General features: G+C 40.3%; 1 protein-coding gene across 1 annotated transcript in view; it reads right to left on the bottom strand.

Annotated features, from left to right (window-relative positions):
* The window catches only part of EFHC2 (EF-hand domain containing 2), a 230156-nt gene that overhangs the window by 23845 nt on the left and 182571 nt on the right, over nt 1–23740 (bottom strand). The window contains exons 12-13 of the mRNA XM_049871277.1: nt 6750–6947; nt 4314–4406 (exon numbers count right to left, since the gene is read on the bottom strand). Of these exons, the coding sequence (XP_049727234.1) occupies nt 4314–4406; nt 6750–6947 (291 nt within the window). The remainder of the gene's footprint in view (nt 1–4313; nt 4407–6749; nt 6948–23740) is intronic.

The following is a 23740-nucleotide window of genomic DNA, read 5'->3' as shown; positions in this document are numbered from 1 at the left end:
GTCCCTGGGTGGTGGAAACAGTTAGGCACTTGGTTGCTAACTGAAAGGTTGGTGATTCGTGTCCACCCTGAGGTGCCTTGGAAGAAAGGCCTAGCTGTCTACTTCTGAAAAATCAACCATTGAAACGCTATGGAGCACACTTCTACTCTGACACATGTGGGGTCACCATGAATCAGAATTGATTGAGTAGCAGCTGGTCAACGGCTTATCTGCCCAGTGTACTAGCACTGGACAAGTCTCAGAGGCTGCAAAGATGAATAAGATTTAGATCCTATCCCTAGGAGCTCGGACAGAAACAAAAGTTTAGGGTATCTTGGAGTCCTGGTTTTAATTCCATGACTGACTCGGCCCAAAGCATGCCCTTTCACTGAGCAAGTCTCCTTATACCTCAGTGTTTGCACTTATGAAATGAGGAACAATGCCTACCATCAACTAAAATGTACCTTTTAATACGTGCAAGAAATTACAAAAGATTCCAAAGTCCTTGGCACTATGTCAATACAAAGTGTCACTCCTGTTATTAATGGACAATAGTTACGCCTCTGTAGAACAGTTAAGTCTGATGCTCTGTGCATTAATGAAATGAATTTGTTTGGCAAGGAAGGTGACCTCATACCAGCTTCCAGAGCATGAGCTGATGGAGGGCTGGGGTTACTGGATATGAAAAGATTTTGAAGTTCTGATTCCAGCTTGAGTTGAGCTAATAAGGAAAAGGCCTAACTGAATTCTAAGAAAAATGTAAGTGGAGTAGAAGGGGAATTTTAGTAGCAACACACAGGGTCAGGAGGAAAATGGAGGTAACAATCACTGCCTGAAAGCGTCCAAACCTTGAGCCATCTCTTTCTTTTCCTATCCTGATCTGCATTCACAAAGCAAATTTAGGCAACTGCTCGACAGCTGCCTTTCTCCATCCCAAGGGTTGACTTCCTGACGCAGGCAGGTAAAACGACCCCTGGGCAGTATATGCATTGTACAAAATCAAATCAACTCCATGTCTGCCTCCCCTGGGAGGCTGCAGACGTCAGAAGAGGCTCTGGCTCAGCGTGCCATAGGAGGGCTGCACAGAAAGAGACTCTGGTTGAGGCTTTGTAAAGCCCTGTGGAGTCTGTGGGGAACAATAAGAATGCAGAATATAAATGCAAGCTGCAGGCTGATGGGCCCATTAGGAATTAGGACAGTCTTTGAAAGGAATCTGCGGAGATGATGCAAAACACCAAGCATGCGACCCAAATCATGGCAGGGCATACTGGAAGGAGAGGGGAATGGGAATGAGATATTTTCTAATCTAATTAGTCTGAAGTTTCCCCTGAGTGTGGAGAAGGGTCACTGTGCAATTAGAGGCTGAGTTTAGACTGCACATGGTCTGCTTAGCTGCTGAGAGGGATGACCTCCTCAAAGCTAAGCTGGGCTTGGAGGCAAATGTGGTTTGAGATGACTTTGAAGCAAGTTGCAGACTAGTCTTTCTGCCTCTAGTGTCAAATCTTAAAGGCAAAGACAAAACAGTCTGCTGAGAGACTGAAGGGATGATGACTTGGTGGCCTCAGCACTGGATAAGAAATATCTAGTTCCTCCAGAGGCCAGGCTCCCACATTATAAGACTTCCCAGGACAACTCATCCTCGAGGCCATCAAGAGATAATCTAATAAACATCCACAGCTTCCTGACCAGAAGATAGCTTAATGTGTGAAAGACAGATCCAAGTATTCAAAAACAAGGCCTCCTCTGTAGAGAAGGATAGAAGTTTCTTCCGGTTCATTTCTAAGTCAGAGTGTGTGGTCTATGATCCCCGACTTAAACTTATCTCCTAGTCCTAAATCAATTCTTAGTGCCAGACACTATGCTGGGTATTCTACCTATATTACCTCAGTTAATCCTCAGAACTAGTAGTAAGCAGGAATTGTTATCTCATTCAGAGGTGAGGAATCTGAGTTTCAGGCAGGTTAAAAATTTTGCACAAGACCACACAGCTAGTAAATGTTTGTAAAGAATATAAGAGAAAAGGTAGGAGTAAAATCGTCCAGACATGACAACCCACTGCTTGCTTATAGGAGGTGAATCAAACAGGTTAGAAGTAGGCCTCTGAATCTGAATGGATCAAAGAAAGGTCAAGTTACAACTCTTCATTACCAGGTAAGGGACAAAACATAAATCATGCTGTGAGAGTCCTCAGGAAGAGATAATTACTGCCAGCCCAGCAAATCCAAGAGAACTTCATGGATGTGGTGCTACTTGAACTCGGTTCTTGAAGGAAGAGCAAACTTTCAACAGATGAAGACAAAATGGAAGCTATTTCCTACTGAATAAACAGCAAAGGCAAAAAAGTGGGAAGGCACAGGTATATGTGTGAAATGTCAACTGGCCCATTTGGCTGGACTATTGGCAATAGGAAGAGGAGCTTTGTGAGTGATTCAATAGATTCAAGTCCCAACTGTGAAGAGCTCAGGCTCCTAGGCCTGCCTTCATCCCAGGTGCTTTACACTAGGATGACCTACACCTTACACTGCTGCTAGCAAGTAAAAGTAAATGAGCATACCTTCTAGAAAATTACTCCAGGTCAACCCAATACACATACACATTCAACTAGATTGGTTCTCTTCTGAATTCCCCTCCTGACACCTTGAACCCTGTTTCCCTACATGGGATTTAGTTTTATCTGTTCCTTGATTTCTCCCTTTTGTCTCAGATGAGGATTTCCTACTCCAGCCCTTGCTTGAGAGCAATGCTGCAGCTGACCACCCCAAGCTCCACAACAGAGAAAGCGGAGAAGCAGTTCAAAGCTAAGGAGTCTGGTCCTTCCTTAGAAAACAAAGGGACATCATGGGTTTGTGAATAGAAAAATGACACAATGACATCTGTGCTTTTAGAAGATACTTAGCTACTTACTATATGTAAGGATGGATTTAAAAATTTAAAGTCCTGTAGAAGAAAGACCAACATGGAGGCCCTTGCAATAGTCAAGAAGAAATACGGGTTACACCAAAGAGTAATGATTGTGGGAACAGAGAGAAGAAAGCAATAAGCAATAGTGTTATGGATTGAATTATGTCTCCCAAAAATATGTGTTGCAAATCCTAAACTCTTTGCCTGTGGTTATGCCATTTGGGAATGGGTTGCCATTTTTTTATATTAACAAGGAAGAATTAATGTAGGATACATCTTGAGTCAGTCTCTTTCAAGATATAAAAGACATTAAACAAGCAAGCTAGGAAGTAGGGATGGGGGAAGAGAGATGCCAAGCCACATGAAGACTGGCCAGGAGCAGACACTCCAAGGGACAAAGACCTTCCTTCAGAGCCAAAAGAAAGAGAAAGCCTTCCCCTAGAACCAGCACCCTGAATTTGGACTTCTAGCCTCTTAAACTGTGAGAAAATAAATTTCTGTTTGTTAAAGCCACTCACTTGTGGTATTTCTGCTATAGCAGCACTAGATAACTAAGACAGATAGTAAGTGGGTAGAACTGTCAAGATGTTCTAATCCACTGGCTATTCATAGACAATACTTCAAAATAGTTAGGCAGAAGATGTGTGTTTAAAAGCATCAGGGGTCAAGTTACAGCTCTTCTTCTTCTAGGCTATGTGACTTCGGGCAAAATACTTTATCTTGCTACACCTCAGCATCTTCATGTGTAAGACAGGAAGAACAGGAGTTCTGATCTCACAAAGTTGCTCTCCAAAAGTAAATGAGGTAATGTAAGTAAACTACAAACACAATGCCTAAAACACAGTCCAAAATGTCAGAATTATCAAGATACATAAATAAGAGGAGGGGATGGGCTGATGCCATAGGAAGCATAAAAGATGACCAGAGTCTTAAGTCTGGGTGGCTGGGAGGGTGGTGCCAGGAAGTCAAAAGTTAGGTTCAACAGGACAGACGATGTGTTTTGGAAGTTTCTTTTGGGACATCATAAACTATGCTTTACATCTGGTGCTCTAGCAGAAGAGAGCTCTGTGCTAATAATACTAGGTCCTCTTATCATATGTCTTAATCATCAGGAAATACTTTGAGAAACCTGCCCTGAATTTTACATTTAATGTCCTCAAAACCAACAAAGTTGTACATTTTCCTTTCATTTTGTTCCAGGAACCTGTATGTGTGTATTAATGTTAAAAATAATTCATGATAGGCTCTGTTCTCTAACATTTAAAACCACAACTAACTTCTCCTTTTGTAACACTTAAATGGAGGCATGTCATCAATAATATAATCAAAACACAAGAGGTCAAGAGTAACTACAGGTAGATGTAAAACCAGGACTAGTCTCCAAAAGAAAAATATGCAGGACAATCTCCATCCAGAATGGAGCTCTTGCTTACCTGGACAGTAAGGATACTAGAAGATCTTCCTTCACAGGTAAACTGGAGGACTTACACAGCCTTCTAATGTCTTCACTGGGTAATAAATTTTTCCTGCATTAAAAGAAAGAAAGTAGGCTTTTACACACCTTGTGTCTCTCTACTAACAATTACATGTTATAGGAAAGAAAATACAGATAAGTCCTAAAAACATGCACAGGGAAATAAGCATGAAAACTGGTATTGGGATTCACAGTAAGGCAAAACAATCATATTGCATTTCACCAACTTTCTCCATTTCAGAAATCACCAGATTCTGTCCTCACAAAGGCCCTTCCGTCAGGGTTCAGAATTCGTGGTTAGGGATAGTACAGCCTATTAAGGCTGCTGCCATGAGTGTTGCTCTAAGTAATCGATCTTCATTCTTGACCACTAGTCAAAAATGATTCTGATATTTGAAAACATCTCTTAATTTGACAGGCATCTAGAGCCTCCAACATAAGTATGATATGACTTGAGGGTGTTTTTCTGGTCTTTTCCTTAGACCCAAATCCTGGGAATCACAGTAGGGGTATTAACCTCAGTTTTGTCAGATGATTTCTCCGGAAAAGCTCAAGAATAATTTTTACTAACATGCTGTGGGCACAGGAACACTTATCCCAATCAACAAATGTTCTTCTGGGTATCAGGAAAAATTAGAACCAACAGGGAAAAAAGTGAGCTTGTTTCTTTGTAATGGGGTTATAAAATGACAAGAGTGTTTATGTCTAGATTCAAAGCTTGTTGGATCTGGAAGAACCTCAGAGCTATCTGATCAAACAAACATCCCCGTTATTCTAAAGAGAGCTCACACTTCTCACCCTGAAGAAGGGGCACCATTGGGGTGGAAGGCAGGGCCAAGGTAATGCAAAGCTCAGGGTACACATGCTCCAGGAGGTTTAGGGAGGCTCACAGATTCAAGGACAGATACCTTCTTTATAAAAAATCAACAAGGACATGTTTATAGATTAGGAAAAAAAAAATCAGTGTTCATGTTTAAGATAAACTATGGGATCTTCAAAAGAGCCCTGATGGCGTGCAATGGTTAAGCCCTTGGCTGCTAACCAAAAGGCTGGCGGTTTGAACCCACCAGTGGCTCCATGGGAGAAAAGACCTGGTGATCTGCTTCCATAAAGATTACAACCTAGGAAACCCTATGAGGCAGTTCTACTCTGTCATATAGGGTTGCTATGAGTCAGAATCGACCAATGGCATGACAACAACACGTAACCTTCAAAGATATTGAAAAACGGTATGCAGCTGGCCTCTTGGAGTAAAGACTTCAGGTTTTGGGATGAGGGAAGGAAGATGGCAGTGGCATGCAGTCACAAGATTAGAAGCCAGAGTTAGAACTAAGATTTTCTTACTTCTAGATGAGTATATGTCCCCCACTGTATCAGGCCTGCAGGTAAAATGAACACCAAAACATATTAAAATGTGGTTTCAGTTGTATAACACTGACTTAAGGAAGCTCAACACACATGTGATAAATGTATTAGAAATAGACTATGCTGAGCTTCATCTTTTTCAAGATGAAAAATAATTTCAAAGGAATTCTATAGAAACTTTAGTTGCAAATTCCCTGTCCTGCTTATTATAAAAGTCACATTTATAAATCCCAGTGGGCACTCAAACAATGTAAGAAAAAGATATTTCAGAATTAAGCCTTCTAACATCTTGATTTACTGTGTTTCAGATGAAAGTTTCTAGAAACCAATGAAAAGAAAATGCAAGGTGGCACCATATTGTTCTCAAGATACAAGGCCTCCCCTATTCCATCAACACAGCTCACCATCACTATAAAATATTTATACCCAGATACTCTCCAGAAAGGATTTAAAATGGCTTTACTAAATAATGGAGTATGATGAGAAATGCCAATTTTCTTTTTGCCCTTTTTGATAAAATATAAATTCCTTCCCCAAATTCTCATAAAAAGACCACACTTAATGGTCTGACTGAGACTAGAGGAATCCCGGCAGTCATGGTCCCCAAACCTTCTGTTGGCCCAGGACAGGAACCATTCCTGAAGACAACTCATCAGACATGAAAGGGACTGGACAGTGGGTAGGAGAGAGATGCTGATGAAGAGTGAGCTAATTATATCAGGTGGACACTTGAGACTGTGTTGGCATCTCCTGTCTAGAGGGGAGATAGGAGGGTAGAGAGGGTTAGAAACTGGCAAAATCGTCACGAAAGGAGAGACTGGAAGGAGGGAGCGGGCTGACTCATTAGGGGGAGAGTAAGTGGGAGTATAGAGTAAGGTGTATATAAGCTTATATGTGACCGACTGACTTGGTTTGTAAACTTCCACTTAAAGCACAATAAAAATTATTTAAAATATATATATAAATTCTTTCATTTCTCTGGTTTCATGGAAACATAAATGATTTGTTTGAATTTTAAATAAAAGCTTACTTTTCTCGATCTTCATACACGCAGGTAGCAATCAGTCTGTCAAAATTCTCAAAACGATTTTTCTTGAGCTGTTCATGGGCCATTGTAATTAAGACATTCACATGTGGATCCTTGTCCTCGAGTGCACGATAGTGACGTGCAATGGTTATAACCTCATGGTCTGTGAGTTTCCCAACAGTTATACTCATCATTATTTCTCTGTCAAAAAAATAGGAAAACATTCATGAAGTAATAAAAATACTTTACCTCTCCTTTTAATCAAAGAGCTACAGCTGCTAACCAACATGTTGGCAGTTCAAATCCACCAGGCACTCCTTGGAAACCCTATGGGGCAGTTCTACTCTGCCCTATAGGGTTGCTATGAGTCGGAATCAACTCGACGGCAACGGGCTTGTTTTTGTTTGTTTTATCAAAAAGATCCAAATCTCATTTTACAACATTTTTACCAACTGCATGGAGCAAAGGTGATTATTTTTCTTTAACTTAATTTCTCTACTTAATTTTAGAGCAGCAGGAAGATACCAATGCTACAATAGAAAACAATAAACACTGTAGCTTATAAATAAATTGGCATTTTTGTCCAGTGTCAAACTTCTGCCACTCTAGATAACCAACTTCAACTGGAAAGTAAATTTTGAAAGTTCTTGGATGGTCAAAAAATCTGTCACTAAGTACATGACTTCATCTAGTGTCTATTAATCTTACTTTACACAAAACAGGAACAAACGTGAGTTTCTGGTTTCACAAGTTATAAAATTTATAAATCAGTAAATTAGAAAAGGTGACAGGGATAGAGGATAGTGAAAGCAGTCAAGTACATTTCTGTAGTAAAAAGTAAAAACTGGCACACCCTGGCAATGAGAACCAAATGAGAGAAAAACAGTTAAAAGAGCTATGTAAGGGTATATAGCTCTCTGAGTCCTGAGGGGGCGAATGGCCCTTTACATGGGCTGTGGCACTGAGATTATTCAGCAGAACTAAAAGAAAAACAAAAACACAATAATAAATTAATAATGAGGACCAAAAGCCTAACAAATTGGCTGAATTGTTTTGAATATATTCTTTGTATTAATGCCATAAACTATGAAGTATGTACGAGAAAGAATTACATTAAATGCAAACTGTTATGGTGGTTAAATTAATAAGCTTTTAACTGTTTAGATAATATACTTACCAGAAATAATTCCATACCAAAGAATCCCGGATAAAGGAGGAAATACAAGATTTTATTTATTGTTCTGCTATAACTCTAAACTCATTGCTATCGAGTCGGTTCCAACTCATAGTGACCCTATAGGACAGAGTAGAACTGCCCCATAGAGTTTCCAAAGAGTGCCTGGTGGATTCGAACTGCTGACCTTTTGGTTAGCAGGCATAGCTCTTAACCACTATGCCACAAAGGTATAGTGCTATAGACTTCTGCTATAGACTTGTCTTTTAAGATAAGGGCTTTTAGTTCCATTATATATTTCTCATCATTACCACTAAAAAAATCATTTAATAATTCCAGGTTCTCCTAGTCAAGAATTTCCTTAGAACTAATGCAATACAACTACCATAGCCACCACCAGACTGAGTCCAGCACAACTAGATGGTGCCCGGCTACCACCCCTGACTGTTGTGACAGGGATCACAGTAGAAGAGTCCTGGCCAGGGCTGGAGAAAAATGTAGAACAAAATTCCAACTCACAAAAAAAGACCAGACTTACTGGTCTAACAGAGACTGGAGAAACCCCGAGAGTACAGCCCCCGGACACCCTTTTAACTAAGGTTCGCCCTTCAGCCAAAGGTTAGATAGGCCCATAAAACAAACAATAATACATGTAGTTCAATCATGTATAGGAGACTAAATGGGCACACTAGTCCAGGGGCAAGAAGGCAGGAGGGGACTGGAAAGGTGGATGAATGGAAATGGGGAACCCAAAGTTGAGAAAGGGAGAGTGTTGACACATTGCAGGGTTGGCAACTTAGTCTCTAGTGCTGCTATAACAGAAATACCACAAGTGGATAGCTTCAACAAAGAGAAATTTATTCTCTCTCAGTCTAGTAGGCTAACAACCGAATTCAGGGCTTTAGCTTCAGGGGAAGGCTTTCCCTGTCGACTCTGGAGGAAGGTCCTTGTCATCAATCTTCCCTTGGACTAGGAGCTTCTCTGCACAGGAACCCCAGCTCCAAAGGATGTGCTCTGCTCCCAGCACTGCTTTCATGGGGGTATGAGGTCCCCAACTCTCTGCTTGCTTCCCTTTCCTTTTCTCTCTTATAAGATAAAAGGTGGTACAGGCCACACCCCAGTGAAACTCCCTTTACATTGAATCAGGGATGAGACCTGAGCAAGGGTGTTACATCCCACCCTAATCCTCTTTAACCACAGGCAGAAATTATGATTTATAACACATATGAATATCACAAAATGGAGGACAACCACACAATACTGGGAATCATGCCCTAACCAAGTCGACACATATTTCTGTGGTACACAATTCAATCCATGACAGTGACCAAGATCACACACGCACACAAAAAAGTGTATTAATTGTTTAATGAGAAACTAATGTGCTCTGTAAACTTTTACTTAAAGTACAATTAAAAAAAGAATTTCCTTAGATAGGGTGTAGTATAGACCACAGCTATAATACTGACTTATGTGAAGGAACTATATTTCCCCTACATCAACTTTTCAGGCTTTCTGGTTTTGTTTTGTTTTCTTATTGGGAAATAAGGCCAAATTCAATGAAGTTGTTGTTAGGTGCCATCGAGTCATTTCCAGCTCACACCATAGAACGAAACACTACCTGGTCCTGCACCATCCTCACAATTGTTGCTATGCTTGAGCCCACTGTTGCATCCATGGTGTCAATCCATCTTGTTGAGGGTCTTCCCCTTTTTCACTGACCTTCTACTTTACCAAGCATGATGTCCTTCTCCAGGGAATGATCCCTCCTGATAACATGTGCAATATATGTGAGACACAGTCTTGCCATCCTTGCTTCTCAGGAGCATTCTGGTTGTACTTCTTCTAAGACAGATTTGTTCGTTCTTTTGGCAGTCCCAGGTATATTCAATATTCTTTGTCAACTCCACGATTCAAAGGCATCAATTCTTCTTCGGTCTTCCTTATTCATTGCCCAACTTTCACATGTGTATGATGCGATAGAAAATACCATAGCTTGGGTCAGGCTCACCTTCGTCTTCAAGGTGATTTCTTTGCTTTTCAACACTTTAAAGAGGTTCTTAACAGCAGATTTGCCCAATGCAATGCATCTTTTGATTTCCTGACTGCTGCTTCCATGAGTGTTGATTGTGGATCCAAGTAAAATGAAATCCTTGACAACTTCAATCTTTTCTCCATTTATCATGATGTTACTTACTGGTCCAGTTGTGAGGATTTTTGTTTTCTTTATGTTGAGGTATAATGCATACTGAAGGCTGTGGTCTTTGATCTTCATCAGTAAATGTTTCAAGCACTCTTCATTTTCAGCAACCAAGGTTGTGTCATCCGCATATCGCAGGTTGTTAATGAGTCTTACTCTAATCCTGATGCTGTATTCTTCTTCATATAGTCCAGCTTCTCAGATTATTTGCTCAGCATACAGAATGAATAGGTACGGTAAAAGGATACAACCCTGACACACACCTTTCCTGACTTTAAAGCGCAAAGTATCCCCTTGTTCTGTTCGAAAAACTGCCTCTTGATTCATGTACAGATTCCCATGAGCACAATTAAGTGTTCCAGAATTCCCGTTCTCCACAATGTTATCCATAATTTGTTATGCTCCACACAGTCAAATGCCTTAGCATAGTCAATAAAAACACAGGTAAACATCTTTCTGGTATTCTCTGCTTTCAGCCATGATCCATCTGGTATCAGCAATGATATCCCTGGTTCCACATCCTCTTCTAAATCCAGCTTGAATTTCTGGCAGTTCCCTGTCAATATACTGCTGCAGCTGCTTTTGAACGATCTTCAGCAAAATTTTGCTTGCATGTGATATTAATGATATTGTTTGATAATTTCTGCATTTGGTTGGATCACCTTTCTCAGGAATAGGCATAAATATGGACTTCTTCCAGTTGGTTGGCCAGGTAGCTGTCTTCCAAATTTCTTGGCACTTCCAGCGCTGCTCCATTTGTTGAAACATCTCAATTGGTATTCTGTCAATTCTTGGAGCCTTGTTTTTCACCAGTGTCTTCTATGTAGCGTGGACTTCTTCCTTCAGTACCATCGGTTCCCGATCATATGCTACCTCCCGAAATGGTTGAATATCAAGCAATTCTTTTTGGTATAGTGACTGTGTATTCCTTACATCTTCTTTTGATGCTTCCTCCATTGTTTAATGTTTTTCCCACAGAATCCTTCGCTATTGTAACTTGAGGCTTGAATTTTTTCTTCAGTTCTTTCAGCTTGAGAAATGCTATCTAGCTTGAGAAATGCTATCTCCAGTTCTTTGCATATGCCATCATAATACTTTACTTTGTCTTCTCGAGCCACCATTTGAAATCTTCTGTTCAGCTCTTTTACTTCATGATTTTTTCCTTTTGCTTTAGCTACTTGACGTTCAAGAACAAGTTTCAGAGTCTCTTTTGACATCCATTTAGGTCTTTTCTTTTTTTCCTGTCTTTTTAATGACCTCTTGCTTTCTTCATGTATTATGTCCTTGATGTCACTCCACAACTCGTCTGGTCTCTGGTCATTAGCATTCAATGTGTCAAATCTGTTCTTTAGATGGTCTCTAAATTCAAGTGGGATATACTCAAGGTCGTACTTTGGTTCTCATCTACTTGTTCTAATTTTCTTCAGTTTCAACTTGAACTTGCTTAAGAGTAATTGATGGTCTGATCTGCAATTGTCCCCTGGCCTTGTCCTGACTGATGATATTGAGCTTTTCCATCATCTCTTTCCACAGATGTAGTTGATTTGATTCCTACATGTTCTGTTTGGTGAGGTCCATGTGTATATAGTCACTGTTTATACTGGTGAAAAAAGGTATCTGCAATGAAGTCATTGGTCTTGCAAAATTCAATCATGTGATCTCCGGCATCGTTTCTAACACCAAGGCCATATTCAATGAAGGAAAAAAAAAATTTTTTTTTTTTTGAGGACCCTATAATTGCAGCAAGTCAGTTGAGGTCAGACAATCAGTAATATTGACTGGGGGCTCGCTGATTTGAAAACACTATAAAAGGCACTCTAGCATTTGGAACTTCCCACGTCTAGAATCTATTTGGGCTGCCCAAGCATATAGACCAGTTCTCAAAGCCACAAACTGGTAGGGCCTCTTGAATGAACTGAGTCATAGTCATAATCACCCCCACCATTTGTTGAGTGCTGTTTGGCATGTTCAGCATGGATCGTCTCATCTGTCCAAGGAAGTAGGTCCTAGTTGTTATCCACATTTTAGAGATGAGGACATGGAGGCACAGAAATGTTAAGTGATACACCCAATGTCACACAGCTACTAGGTGGCAAAGACAGAATATGAACTCATGTAGCCTGGCTCCAAAGCTCATGCTCCTGCCCACTACTTGATCCTTCTTCTGCTGGGACACAGAAGACAAATGACCGAATGGAGTGGGGCTCAATCAGGGAAAGTAAGCCAGTGGGGTTTTTTGTTTTTTGTAAATTCAATTGTGGTAAAATATATGATAACATTTGCCATTTTAACCATTTTTAAGTGCACAATTCAGTGACACGAATTACATTCATCACATGGTGCAACCATCACCACTATCAATTTCCCAAATGTATTCCTCACCCAAAATAGAAACTCAGTACTATTAAACAGTAATTCCCCATGCCCCTCTCTCCCCAGCCCCTGGTTACCTCAAATATATTTTGGTCTCTATGCATTTGCCTATTCTAGATATTTTGTGTAACTGGGATTATACAATATTTGTCCTAAGGCAGTGGGCTGTGAGCTGATTTTTTTTTTAATACCTCTATTACACTTTGGGTTAGTGGGTTATTATTACACTTTGGAGCCCTGGTGGCACAGTAGTTAAGAGCTACAGATACTAACCGAAAGGTCAGCAGTTTGAATCAACCAAGAGCTCCCTGGAAACACTATAGGGCCATTCTACTCTGTCTTAAAAGGTTGCTATGAGTCAGAATCAACTTGATGGCAATGGGTTTGGGTTTTTTGGTTTTATTACCCTTTACTGTCCATTACCTCTGCTTTGGGGAGTCCCTGGGTGGTGCAAACAGTTAGGTGCTCAAATACTAGCCAAAAAGTTGGGTGATTTAAACCCACCCAGAGGTGCCTCAGAAGAAGGGCCTGACAATCTGTACACATGGGGTCACCATGAGTCAGAATTGTCTCTACAGCAACTAACAAAAACAACAACCTCTGCTTTGAGAGCTATCATTGACCAGCATAAATCGGTAAGATAATTTCTGAAAACTTAAGTCAACAACCATCTCTGACATAGGGCTAAATGATCATGGAGGAACAATTGGAGGCAAGCTCCTGGCTGCATCTGGAATACTGATCACGGAATGATCAGTCATGACACATCCATAAAATGAACCACTATGCAAATATTAGAAGTATAACATTGATCGATATTCATTGGGATTCATGTTGAGAAGTGTAGTATGATTCCAGTTAAGCTGAAGATACAGGTACACAGATATTCATAGAAAAAAGGATAGAAAAGACACATGCCAAAATATCAACAGCATTATCCCTGATTGCTAGGATATCTTTCCTTTTTTATATATTTCCAATTTTTCTGAAACTTTATGATAATCACACATTACTTTCTTTGTCATGGAAAAAAAACACGAAAATTTCTTCCTTTTGAGGGTAAAAAATAGTGGGAAGAGGAGCAAGTGGCACACTCCCAAGGACAAAGAAAAATGATGTGTCGTAGCAATGACTAGAAACTTTCCACACACCTTTAACTAAACTTAGTATAGCATCACCAAGTCATAAAAGTTTATTTTCCTTTTCATTGGATAAAATGAAATTACCTTGGCTTCATTGCAGTTAAAATTTATATCTGCTGGGTTTCTGTCTGCTTGGGTTTTAAACAGTTCAGTATTCCACAGTTTCACATGTCTTTATGTGTTTCAAACAACCTGCACCACATACTTAAAACTGCTATCAGTCATGCAGGGTACTAGGGGCCCTTGGAGCAGCTCCCAGTGTGGCTGATGTACGTACACTAGGCAGTTCCCTGCACGAGAGCTCCCTACCAGGGAGTCCCGGCCTCATCTTGCAAACCTCAAAATGGCTGCTCACTTTGACCTACGTTTGCCATGTGCCCCTTCTTTAGGATTCACCCCACCCTGTCAAACTTTAATGGGCTTCACAAAGAATTAGGAATCCTTTTAAAAGTAGAAGAGTCCATTTTTAAAATTGTGGTAAAATATACATTGAATAAAATTTACCATTAGTGGCATTTAGTACATACACAATGTTGTGCAACCATCACCATTATCTATTCCAGAACATTTTCATCACCCCAAAGTGAACCCTGTACCCATTAAGCAGTCACCCTCCTTATCCCCCTTCTGCTAGCCTCCAGCAATCACTAATCTGCTTTCCATCTCTAAAGATTTGTCTACTCTGGACATTTCAAATAAATGGAATCATACAATATGTGACCTTTTATGTCTGTCTGGATTCTTTCACTCAGCATAATGTTTTCAAGGTTAAATCATGCTGTACTGTATCAGTACATCATTCCTTTTTATGACTGAGTAATATTCCATTGTATGGCTATACCACATTTTGTTAATCAATTGATGGACATTTGGGTTGTTTCCATCTTTTGGCTATTGTGAACAATACTGCTATAAACATTCATGCATAAGCTTTTGTTTGAACACCTGTTTTCAGTTCTTTTGGGTATATACCTAGGAAAGGAATTGCTGGGTCATATGTTAATTCTATGTTTAACTTACTGAGGAACTGCCAAACTGTTTACCTCACATTCCATTTTTACTTAGCTGCAACTACAGAAACCAAAGGCCTAGCTTCTATCAAGCACAGTTCTTTCCCACCTAAAACTTCAGGCAGAACTTGACTTAAGATCTGATACTAAAGTTTCACCTTGGAATTTCCTGCCCAATCATTTAAGAGGAATAAAAATGTATTTTAAAAAGCAGCTGTAATTGTACTGATCTGGTGTTCTGTGGTTACTATTTCTAATCTTGAAGTCTCAAATGGTAAGTCATCTTTGCCTTTGCCCAACATTGCACTGAACCCTTGGCACTAATATTTCATATAGATCATCACAGTATGATTTAGTTAATCATATAAGGGACACTGCCATGGTTTTTCTCTCAGTTTTTGTAACTAAAGTCATTAAGACTCAAAAAAAAAAAAAAAACAAGATAAATTGCTCTAGGTTACTGAGTTAACTATGTAGAATTCTGAAACATGAAATGCTAAACAGCTTTAAAAAAAGACATACAAGACATAATTCCATTAAAGTTACTCTGTCAAGTTAATAGCAAATCAAAGCTTCATTTTAAAGCTCTGAATCTCAGAGTATTTCCTTACACACTGACTCATTAAAGTCCAAGCAATGTCTTTGAAATGAAGTGAAAAAAAAATTAGTTTCGGCATAAACAAGGGCTCAAGAGCCTAAGCCTTAGGCCCCAAAGCTTAAGAGAAAATCTGGTTGAGCCTAAATTAAACCAAGCAACAGTTCCAATGACAATTAGGTAGCATCCTCTACCATTTCCTTCAATTAGATATTCATCAAATAAAATGTGTTTAAAAGAAACTCTACGTTGATTTGTTGCACATATACCCATAATACATGACAGCCTTCTGGAAATTCTATTGTCACTTCCTCTAAATCAGGAGCCAGGCATAACTGCTCACATCCTACACCCCCTCAGGCTTTCTCTTACACTTGTGGGCCTAAGCCGCACAATAGGGCAGAAAAGGGACCTTTCACAACCCTGTTCTGTCACTTTCGTCCTGGCATGGCATTCTGTTTGACTAGTACATTGCCCGACAGTAGAGGGTGGTGACATCAATTCTTCTTCCGTCTTAGTGTTGTCCAGCTTTCACATGCGTATGAGGTAACTGAAAACACCATAGCTTCGGTCAGGCGCACCTTAGTCCTTAAAGTGACATCTTTGCTTCTTAACACTTTAAAGAGATCTCTTGCAGCAGATTTGTCCAATGGAATGCGTTGTCTGATTTCTCGACTGCTGCTTCCATGGGTGTTGATTGTGGGTACAAGCAAAAGGAAATCCTTGACAACTTCAATCTTTTCTCTGTTTACCATGATGTTGCTTATTGGTCCAGTTGTGAGGGTTATTGTTTTATGTTGAGGTATAATCCATACTGAAGGCTATGGTCTTTGATCTTCATCAGTAAGTGCTTCAGGTCCTCTTCACTTTCAGCAACCAAGGTTGTGTCATCTGCATATTGCAGGTCATTAATGAGTCTTCCACCAAACCTGGTGCCACGTTCTTCTTCATACAGTTCAGTTTCTCGGATTATTTGCTCAGTATACAAATTGAATAAGTACAGTGAAAGGATACAACCCTGATGCACACATTTCCTGACTTTAAACCACACAGTATCCCTTTATTGTGTTCAAATGATTGCCTCTTGGCAGGAATAGGAGGAGGAAATGGAATATGTGACTAATTGCCTCCATGAACAATCACCTTCTTTGCCACGAGACCAGAAGAACTGGATGGTGCCCAACTACCATTACTGAAAATTTTGATAAAAGATTCTATAGAAGAATCCTGATCAAAAAGGAAAAAATGCAGAACAGAATTTCAAATTCTTATGGAATCCAGACTTTCTAGAGCCAGCGAGGGTGGATTAACCCCTGAAATGATTGCCATGAGATAATTTTTAGACCTTGAACCTTATAACAAAAATATTCGCTGAAGTCTTCATAAAACCAAAGTTTAGCTTAACCGGTAAAGAATGTCTGCGTTGAGCATTATGCTCTTTTAAAAACTATCTATATGGGTTCAAACTGACAACAGTAATTTGAAAGATTAGATAGGAAACTCAGGGAGCAGTGAGTTTATGTTAATAGGGGAGGAACAACTCAGAAAAGGAGGGTGAGAATGGTTGTACAACTCAAAGAATGTAATCAACGTCACCGAATTGTACATGTAGAAACTGTTGGTTTATGTTCTGCTGTGTATATTCTCAACAACAACTAAAAATAAATTGAAAACAAACCCTCTGGGTATTGCCATCTCTCTCAGAGTAGAACCCAAAGTCCTCATAATGGCCTTTGAGGCCCAAATTATCAGGTCCCTCCTCCACTATCTCTCTGATCTCATCTCCATGACCCGCCTCTGCACCAGCCATACTGCCCTCCTCGCTCTGCCTCAAACAAGCCAGGTATGTTCAACTTCAGGGCCTTTGCACTTGCTGTTTCTTCTGCCTGGAATGTTCTTCCCCAAGATAACCACATAGTCTGGCCATTTACCTCCTGTAGGGCATTTTATATCATCTGTTCAGATGTCATCATCTCAGTAAGGCCTTCCTCAACCATCCTATTTAAAAATGTAACCTCTCCCCCTACAACTCTGGCATTCCCTAATCCCTTTGCTATTTTAGTTTCCTCAGTGGCATTTATCCTATTCTAACATGGTATATCAGCCACTGAAAATCATGTGGAGCACAGGTCTACTCTGACACATACAGGGTCTCCCTGAACTAGAGTCAACTTGATAGTAACTGGAACTGGTACTGGCATTGGTAACTCATTATGTAATTAACTTACATATTAAGTATATTGGTGCTCTGGTGGCACTGTGGTTAAGACCTTGGCTGCTAACCAAAAGGTCCGTAGTTTGAATCCTTCAACTGCTCCTTAATCCTATAGGGTCGCTATGAGTTGGAATTGACGGCAAAAGGTTTGTTTTTTCTGTTTGTATTAGGTATGTTGTCTTTATCCTCCCAATAGAATGTAAGTTCCACAAAGGGCAGGGATTTTTGTCTATTTTCTTCACTGCTGAATTCCTAGTGCCTTGAATAGCCCCTGGCACATAGCAGACACTATTGTCTGCAGAATAAATGAAAAGTGAGGGGTATGTAACAAGGTGCTAAACGCGTTTAGCATAGTGCCTGGAAGTATGAATGCTCAGTAAACTACAGCAATTTTTATTACTGTCATCACCCCACAGCGGAGACAACTACAAGTTGTATTAAACTAGAAGAGCTATTTCTCTTATGAAGTTTATCTTGGAGAAATGTGACAAGTTTTTGATGCACCTGAAATCTTAGAATTTATCTGCAGAAAACAAAAGGAAAATAGTATCCTTGTTTTAGTCATATTCAGTAGTTAAGTCTGAAGTGATAAAGTAATAAAGTCCAGGTGTGTCTTCTTTATACAATGGATATATCTCAAAAGCTCCAAGCGGACTCAATTTTTAGAAATCAAATTATATGCCCCCTTTCACTCTATTACACATGAAGATACTCTGCCTTCATTTTTATCTTGTTTTAATTGGCAATATCACTGAACTGTTTAGCTTTAAATTCCTTTAATTTCTGTCAAGTTCTTAATGACCAGAAAGCACACTGAACCCTGAATAAATTCTTTTGAAACTAAAGAATCTTTTGACAGTATAAATAATTACTGCCAAATTCATCTGCTTTGTAAATTGATTTTTTTTTATATAGAGGAGTACATCTGTATTGAAAATCATTGACCCTGTTTTCTTATTCCAAATAAATGTAAGCAGCTTCTGGTTTTTTCTCTATTATGCTATGATCTTCATTTCATAACAAATGCTATGGCTTTTCCTGTTTTGACATGTAGTGGAACATTCACGGTAATGTTAATTTATTAAGTTGGAAATCCAGTATTTCTTGGTACACTCGACTTTGGGGCTGTTTAAGTGTAGTCAAACAAAATGAGATACGGTTAAGAACAATTGCTGTGCATTAGTAACGATCTATTCTTTATAGAGGTATATTTTTAGAAATCCTTTAAACGCTCATCTATATTTCTTCTACAATTTGGTATAATATGCACTTAAGCTAAAGCAGCAAAGTTGTTTTTAATTATGTCAACATTTTTTTGGTAACAGCAAATAGAGGTCCTGATGGTAGTGCTTTAACTTGCAATAAAGGCAGAAGGGGTAAATATCTATTTCGTTTACATGCAGTTATTCATTTTCTCAGACCTCCCTTTTAATTAAGACTCACCCTGCATTCAGGGATCATTTGTCCCCAAGAAAACCCCACTTATTTGGCTTTATGTTTTTGATGTTTCTCACTAGTCACCAGATGTTTTGGAAGTCTGCAAGGCTATACTGAGCACTGGAGCAAGAGGACCAGGGGGCCTTATAAGGAGCAGTCTCCAAATAAACCCACAATTACTTACTGATCACACTGAATTTGGTGTGCTTTCAGGCCTCCAACCCCATCCCCTATCCTCACTCCCATGCTTACACTCAACTTAGTGATTCAGAAACTCACTCATACAAATCAGTTATGAATAGTTATAATCAGATTCCCAATTCTTTCTGCACACACATTTTAAAAATAAAATTTATTAACCTTAGTCCATTATAAGAAGAATATACACCAACTCATTTATTAACTGTCTTGTTATCTGACATTTCACGTTTATGACAATAGTAAAAAAATCTACTGACTATTCTGCACATTAACACGTATGTCTGGCAGTAACAAATGCTGAGGTGCGAGGTGAGGTAATGCTGGTTGTGATGGTTAAGGTTATGTGTCAATGTGGCTGGGCCATGATACTCAGTGGTTTGGGAGTTATGTAATGATGTAATTTGGCAGTTATGTAATGATGTTGTCATTCTCCATTTTTGTGATCTGATGTGGTCATCCTCCATTTTCACATAACACCAATTTTTGCATAACGACCTGGTCTTTGGAACCTAACCATGGTGAGAAGTGAGGAGTGGGTGTTATTTTCAATTGTGGAGAATTTGGACAATATATGAGAGTAACAAAAAAAGAAGCGTGTAAACATTTGTCTCTATTTAAAATTATTCCCTTAGGATAATGTTTCAGAAGTACAATTAGTGGGGCAAAAGAAAGGAACATTTTAAAGGATCTTGAAAAATGGTGCTAAGTTGATTTTACTCTCCCACTATCATTTTTAAAAGTGTTCCCTAATTTGACAGTGAAAATGATTTCTCATTTTAATCAACAATGGTTTGATTGCTAATAAACTTGAAAAACTCTTACTTTTATTTGTTAAGAAATTGTATTTCTTCTATTCTGTTCTGTCTGCATGTGCCTCTTACCCACGTATCTATTCATTCATTCACTCATTCAACAAACACTGGCTGAGTACTAAGACCGTGTCAGGTCATGTTAACTGATGGAGAAAGAGAGGAATAGACTAGATTCAACCTCCAACACCCACTGCCTAAGTTAATCACAAACCAGTGGATAGACAAGTCAAGACAGTAGAAAAAGGGCTACAATGAAGATATGTCTAGAAGCTCAGAGAAGGTACTCCTCATCTGGTCTGGCATGTGCATACTTGTAGGGGGAAATCAAGGAAGGCTTCACAGAGGAGTTGATGGTGGGGCACACCCATGAAGGTGAAAGGTAATTTGGCAGTCAGAGAAGCATACATGCGTGTGTGTGTCAGGGAGTGGGAGTAGGTAGAGGAGTTGGGGGGAAGTTGGGAGGAATGGGAGGAAGAATTGTATCCTCAAAGATACAAGGAATCTAGAGGCCGAGCCAACATGGCACTACAGACAGAAGCAGCATGCTGCCCCTCCACAGCAAAGACCTGAAAAACTAAGTAAAACAGAGACACACATCAATCCTGGAACCCTAAGTGTCAAATGAAGAGATAAAGAACTCAGCCAAGACCAAATGGAATAAGAAACTGACAGAGAACAGAGGGAGAGGAGAGAAATGTGCAGAGGTCCCCTATCAGCTAAGGAGGCATGGATTTGTCATCTTAGACACCTGTCAGAGACTGGCAGACAGGGAGTACAGGAAGCAGCTCCATGGAGCTCCCAGCAGAAGACAGAGCACCCAGTAACCTGTGATATATGCTTTCCCACCACCCAACAGTCTCCCCTCTGCTCGGCCTCTGCCACTTCCTAGTTGGCTGCGGTTGCTCAGCCAGCCAAGAGGTGCGGGCTCCATGTGGCTCAGATTCACCTCGCCTACATCAAAGAGTGGTGGACAGGGAGTATGGGAAAGCAGCTTCACGGAGCTCCCACCAGGAGACAGAACACCTGCTAACCAGTGATATACACTTTCCCACTCCCCATTCTTCTCTGCCCTGCTCAGCTTCCACTGCTTCCTAGGTGGCTGCAGTCGCTCGGCTAGCCGGAAAGTGCAGGCTCTGTGTCGCCTGGATTTGCCTCACTCACATCGGAGATCAGCAGACATGATTTAAGGAGCTTCATGGAGCTCCCAGCAGGAGACAGAGCACCCGGTAACTAGCAATACACTTTCCCGCCTCCCATCCTCTCATCACTGCTCTACCTCGAGCTTCCTGGGTAGCTGTGGTGACTCAGCTGGCTGGGAAGTGCAGCATCCATGCTGCTTGGATTTGCCCCACCTACATCGCAGATCGGCGGACAGGGAGTACGGGAAACCAGCTTCATGAAGTTCCCAGCTGGAAACCAGCTTCATAAAGTTTCCAGCAGGAGACAGAGCATCCAGTAACAAGCGATATATGCTTTCTTAACCCCACCCTTCTTCCCCCCCCAGCTCCCTCTAATTCCCGCTAGCCACAGTCTCTTGGCCTGGAGGCAACTGCTTTGGCCCCGGGCCGCTTGGATTTGCCCCGCCCACACTGGCCAGGTCCCTGAGCTGGTGTTGCTTCTTTCCGTTTCTTCCGTACCTCCCACCACCTCCCCATCCTTTCTCTCGAAAACCTGGCTCCGTGTGCCATCTTTGCTTCTTCCTAATAGGTTGTGAAGCCCCAGTTGACTGGGGAGCCACTACCCTGGTCCGTGACACCATGCTGGTGGGATCGCTGGGGCTTTTTTGTTTTTGCTTTGTTCTGTTTCTTTTCTTTTTGCAACTTGAGAGCCCCTGCACAGCTTAGGTGGGATCCCTGGGGGCATTTCTTTTTTTCTTTTCTCTCTTTTTCCCTTTCTGTCTTCATTTCTCAGTTCTCATCTCTCTACACTTACCTTCTTTTCCTGTATCCGGAATACTTCGTGCTGTGTGACATCTATACCCCCTCTAGCCAGGCTATATTGTGCAGCCTGGAAGCCACTTCCCCAGTCTTCACAGCCATGCCAATGGGACCCCTCGGGGCTTTTCTTTTCCAAATTTTTATTTGGTTATTTTTTTTCTTTTTCTTTTATTCCTCTTTGCTTTTCTCCAATTCGCAGTTTCTCATCTTTCCACTTCAACAGCAAGCTCTCTTAACACTTTTTTTTCCTTTTTTTGTTTTTGGCTCCTGTTTCTCTCTCATCTTTTCCATACACATATTAGGTTCACAAATCACAACCTCCCCCCTCTTTCCTGCCTACCTGCACCATCTGTTGAACTTCACACCCCCCAGCAGCACAGACACAGCCTACTGGAACCTGCCCAGCATTGACTCCTGGCCTGCCCTATCGGTCCTAGTAAAAAAACATGCCACAAAAAACCCATCCCAGCCCCTCCCCTTCAGCTGGACATGCCCTGCTATACCATAGCTGAGAGGCTGGGCATACCTATTGGACAAGGTAAAAAGTATCATGACTATAGATGAGCAAACAGCAGAGAATGCACAGCCCACCTGCTCACACATAACCAAATAAAACAAACAAAAAAAACAGGATGAAACACACAAATCTACATTCAAGAAACGAAGAAAATAACTACTGGATGTCCTGAAAACAGCATACAATATCAAAACATATTAAAAAACAGGAGAGGATGGTTCCAGTAGGCGTCTAAAATAAAACACCAGGTGACTTTCCAGTAGAAGAAAAGCCACTAGAACTACCTGATAGGAAATTCAAATCTCTAATATTCAGAGCTATCCAAGAGTCGGGAAACCCTGCTGGCATACTGGTTAAGTGCTTCAGCTGCTAACCAAAGGGTCAGCAGTTCGAATCTGCCAGGCGCTCCTTGGAAACTCTATGCGGCAGTTCTACTCTGTCCTAGAGGGCCGCTATGAGTCGGAATCGACTCACCGGCACTGCATTTTGTTTTTGTTTTTGCGTATCCAAGAGTTGAAGCAAAAATGAGGAAAAAATACACATTTATGGAAAACACAGACAAATTCATGGAAAATACAGACAAAAAATTGGAAGAATTCAGGAAAATAATATAGGAGCAAATGCCAAAATAAATTCACAACTAGAAATCATACAAAAAAATTAGAAATTCAAAAAATAAACAAGATTTCAGAAATGGACAGTGTTATAGAAGGACTGAGGAATAGGTTTGAAATGATGAAAGACAGGATCACCGAAATCAAAGACAAACAATTGGATACAACTCTGTTAGAGGGAAAATCAGAAAAAAAAATGAGGAAAAATGAAGAAACGCTGAGAATTATGTGGGATACAATCAAAAGCAAAAATCTGTGAGCGATCAGAGTTCCAGAACAGGGAGAGAAAACGGAAACAACAGAGAGGATCACTCAAGAAGCTCAATGAACCCTCTATAGGATAGACCCCAAAAGAAAAACACAAAGGCATATCATAATTACACTCGCTAAAACCAAAGACAAAAGAAAAATCCTGAGAACAGCTCGAGAAAAACAAAAAGTCACATACAGAGGAGAACCAATAAGACTAATTTCGGTTATTCAGCAGAAACCATGCAGGCAAGAAGGCAACGGGATAACATATATAAAATCTTGAACGAAAGAAATTGCCAACCAAAAATAATATATCCTGCAAAACATGTGTTCATATATGACGGTGAGATTAGGACATTTCCAGATGAACAGAAATTAAGGGAAATATGTAAAAACCAAACCAAATTTACAAGAATTATTAAAGGGAGTCCTTCGGTCTGACAACAAACATCAGACCACAGCCTGAATCTAGGATGCAAGACTGTACCAGCCAGACACAAATGTAGGAAATGAAC

Source organism: Elephas maximus, chromosome X, assembly GCF_024166365.1.
Source record: "Elephas maximus indicus isolate mEleMax1 chromosome X, mEleMax1 primary haplotype, whole genome shotgun sequence".
NCBI lineage: Eukaryota > Metazoa > Chordata > Mammalia > Proboscidea > Elephantidae > Elephas > Elephas maximus.
Note: the sequence above shows the minus strand (reverse complement) of the source record. Positions and strands in the feature narration are given on the sequence as shown.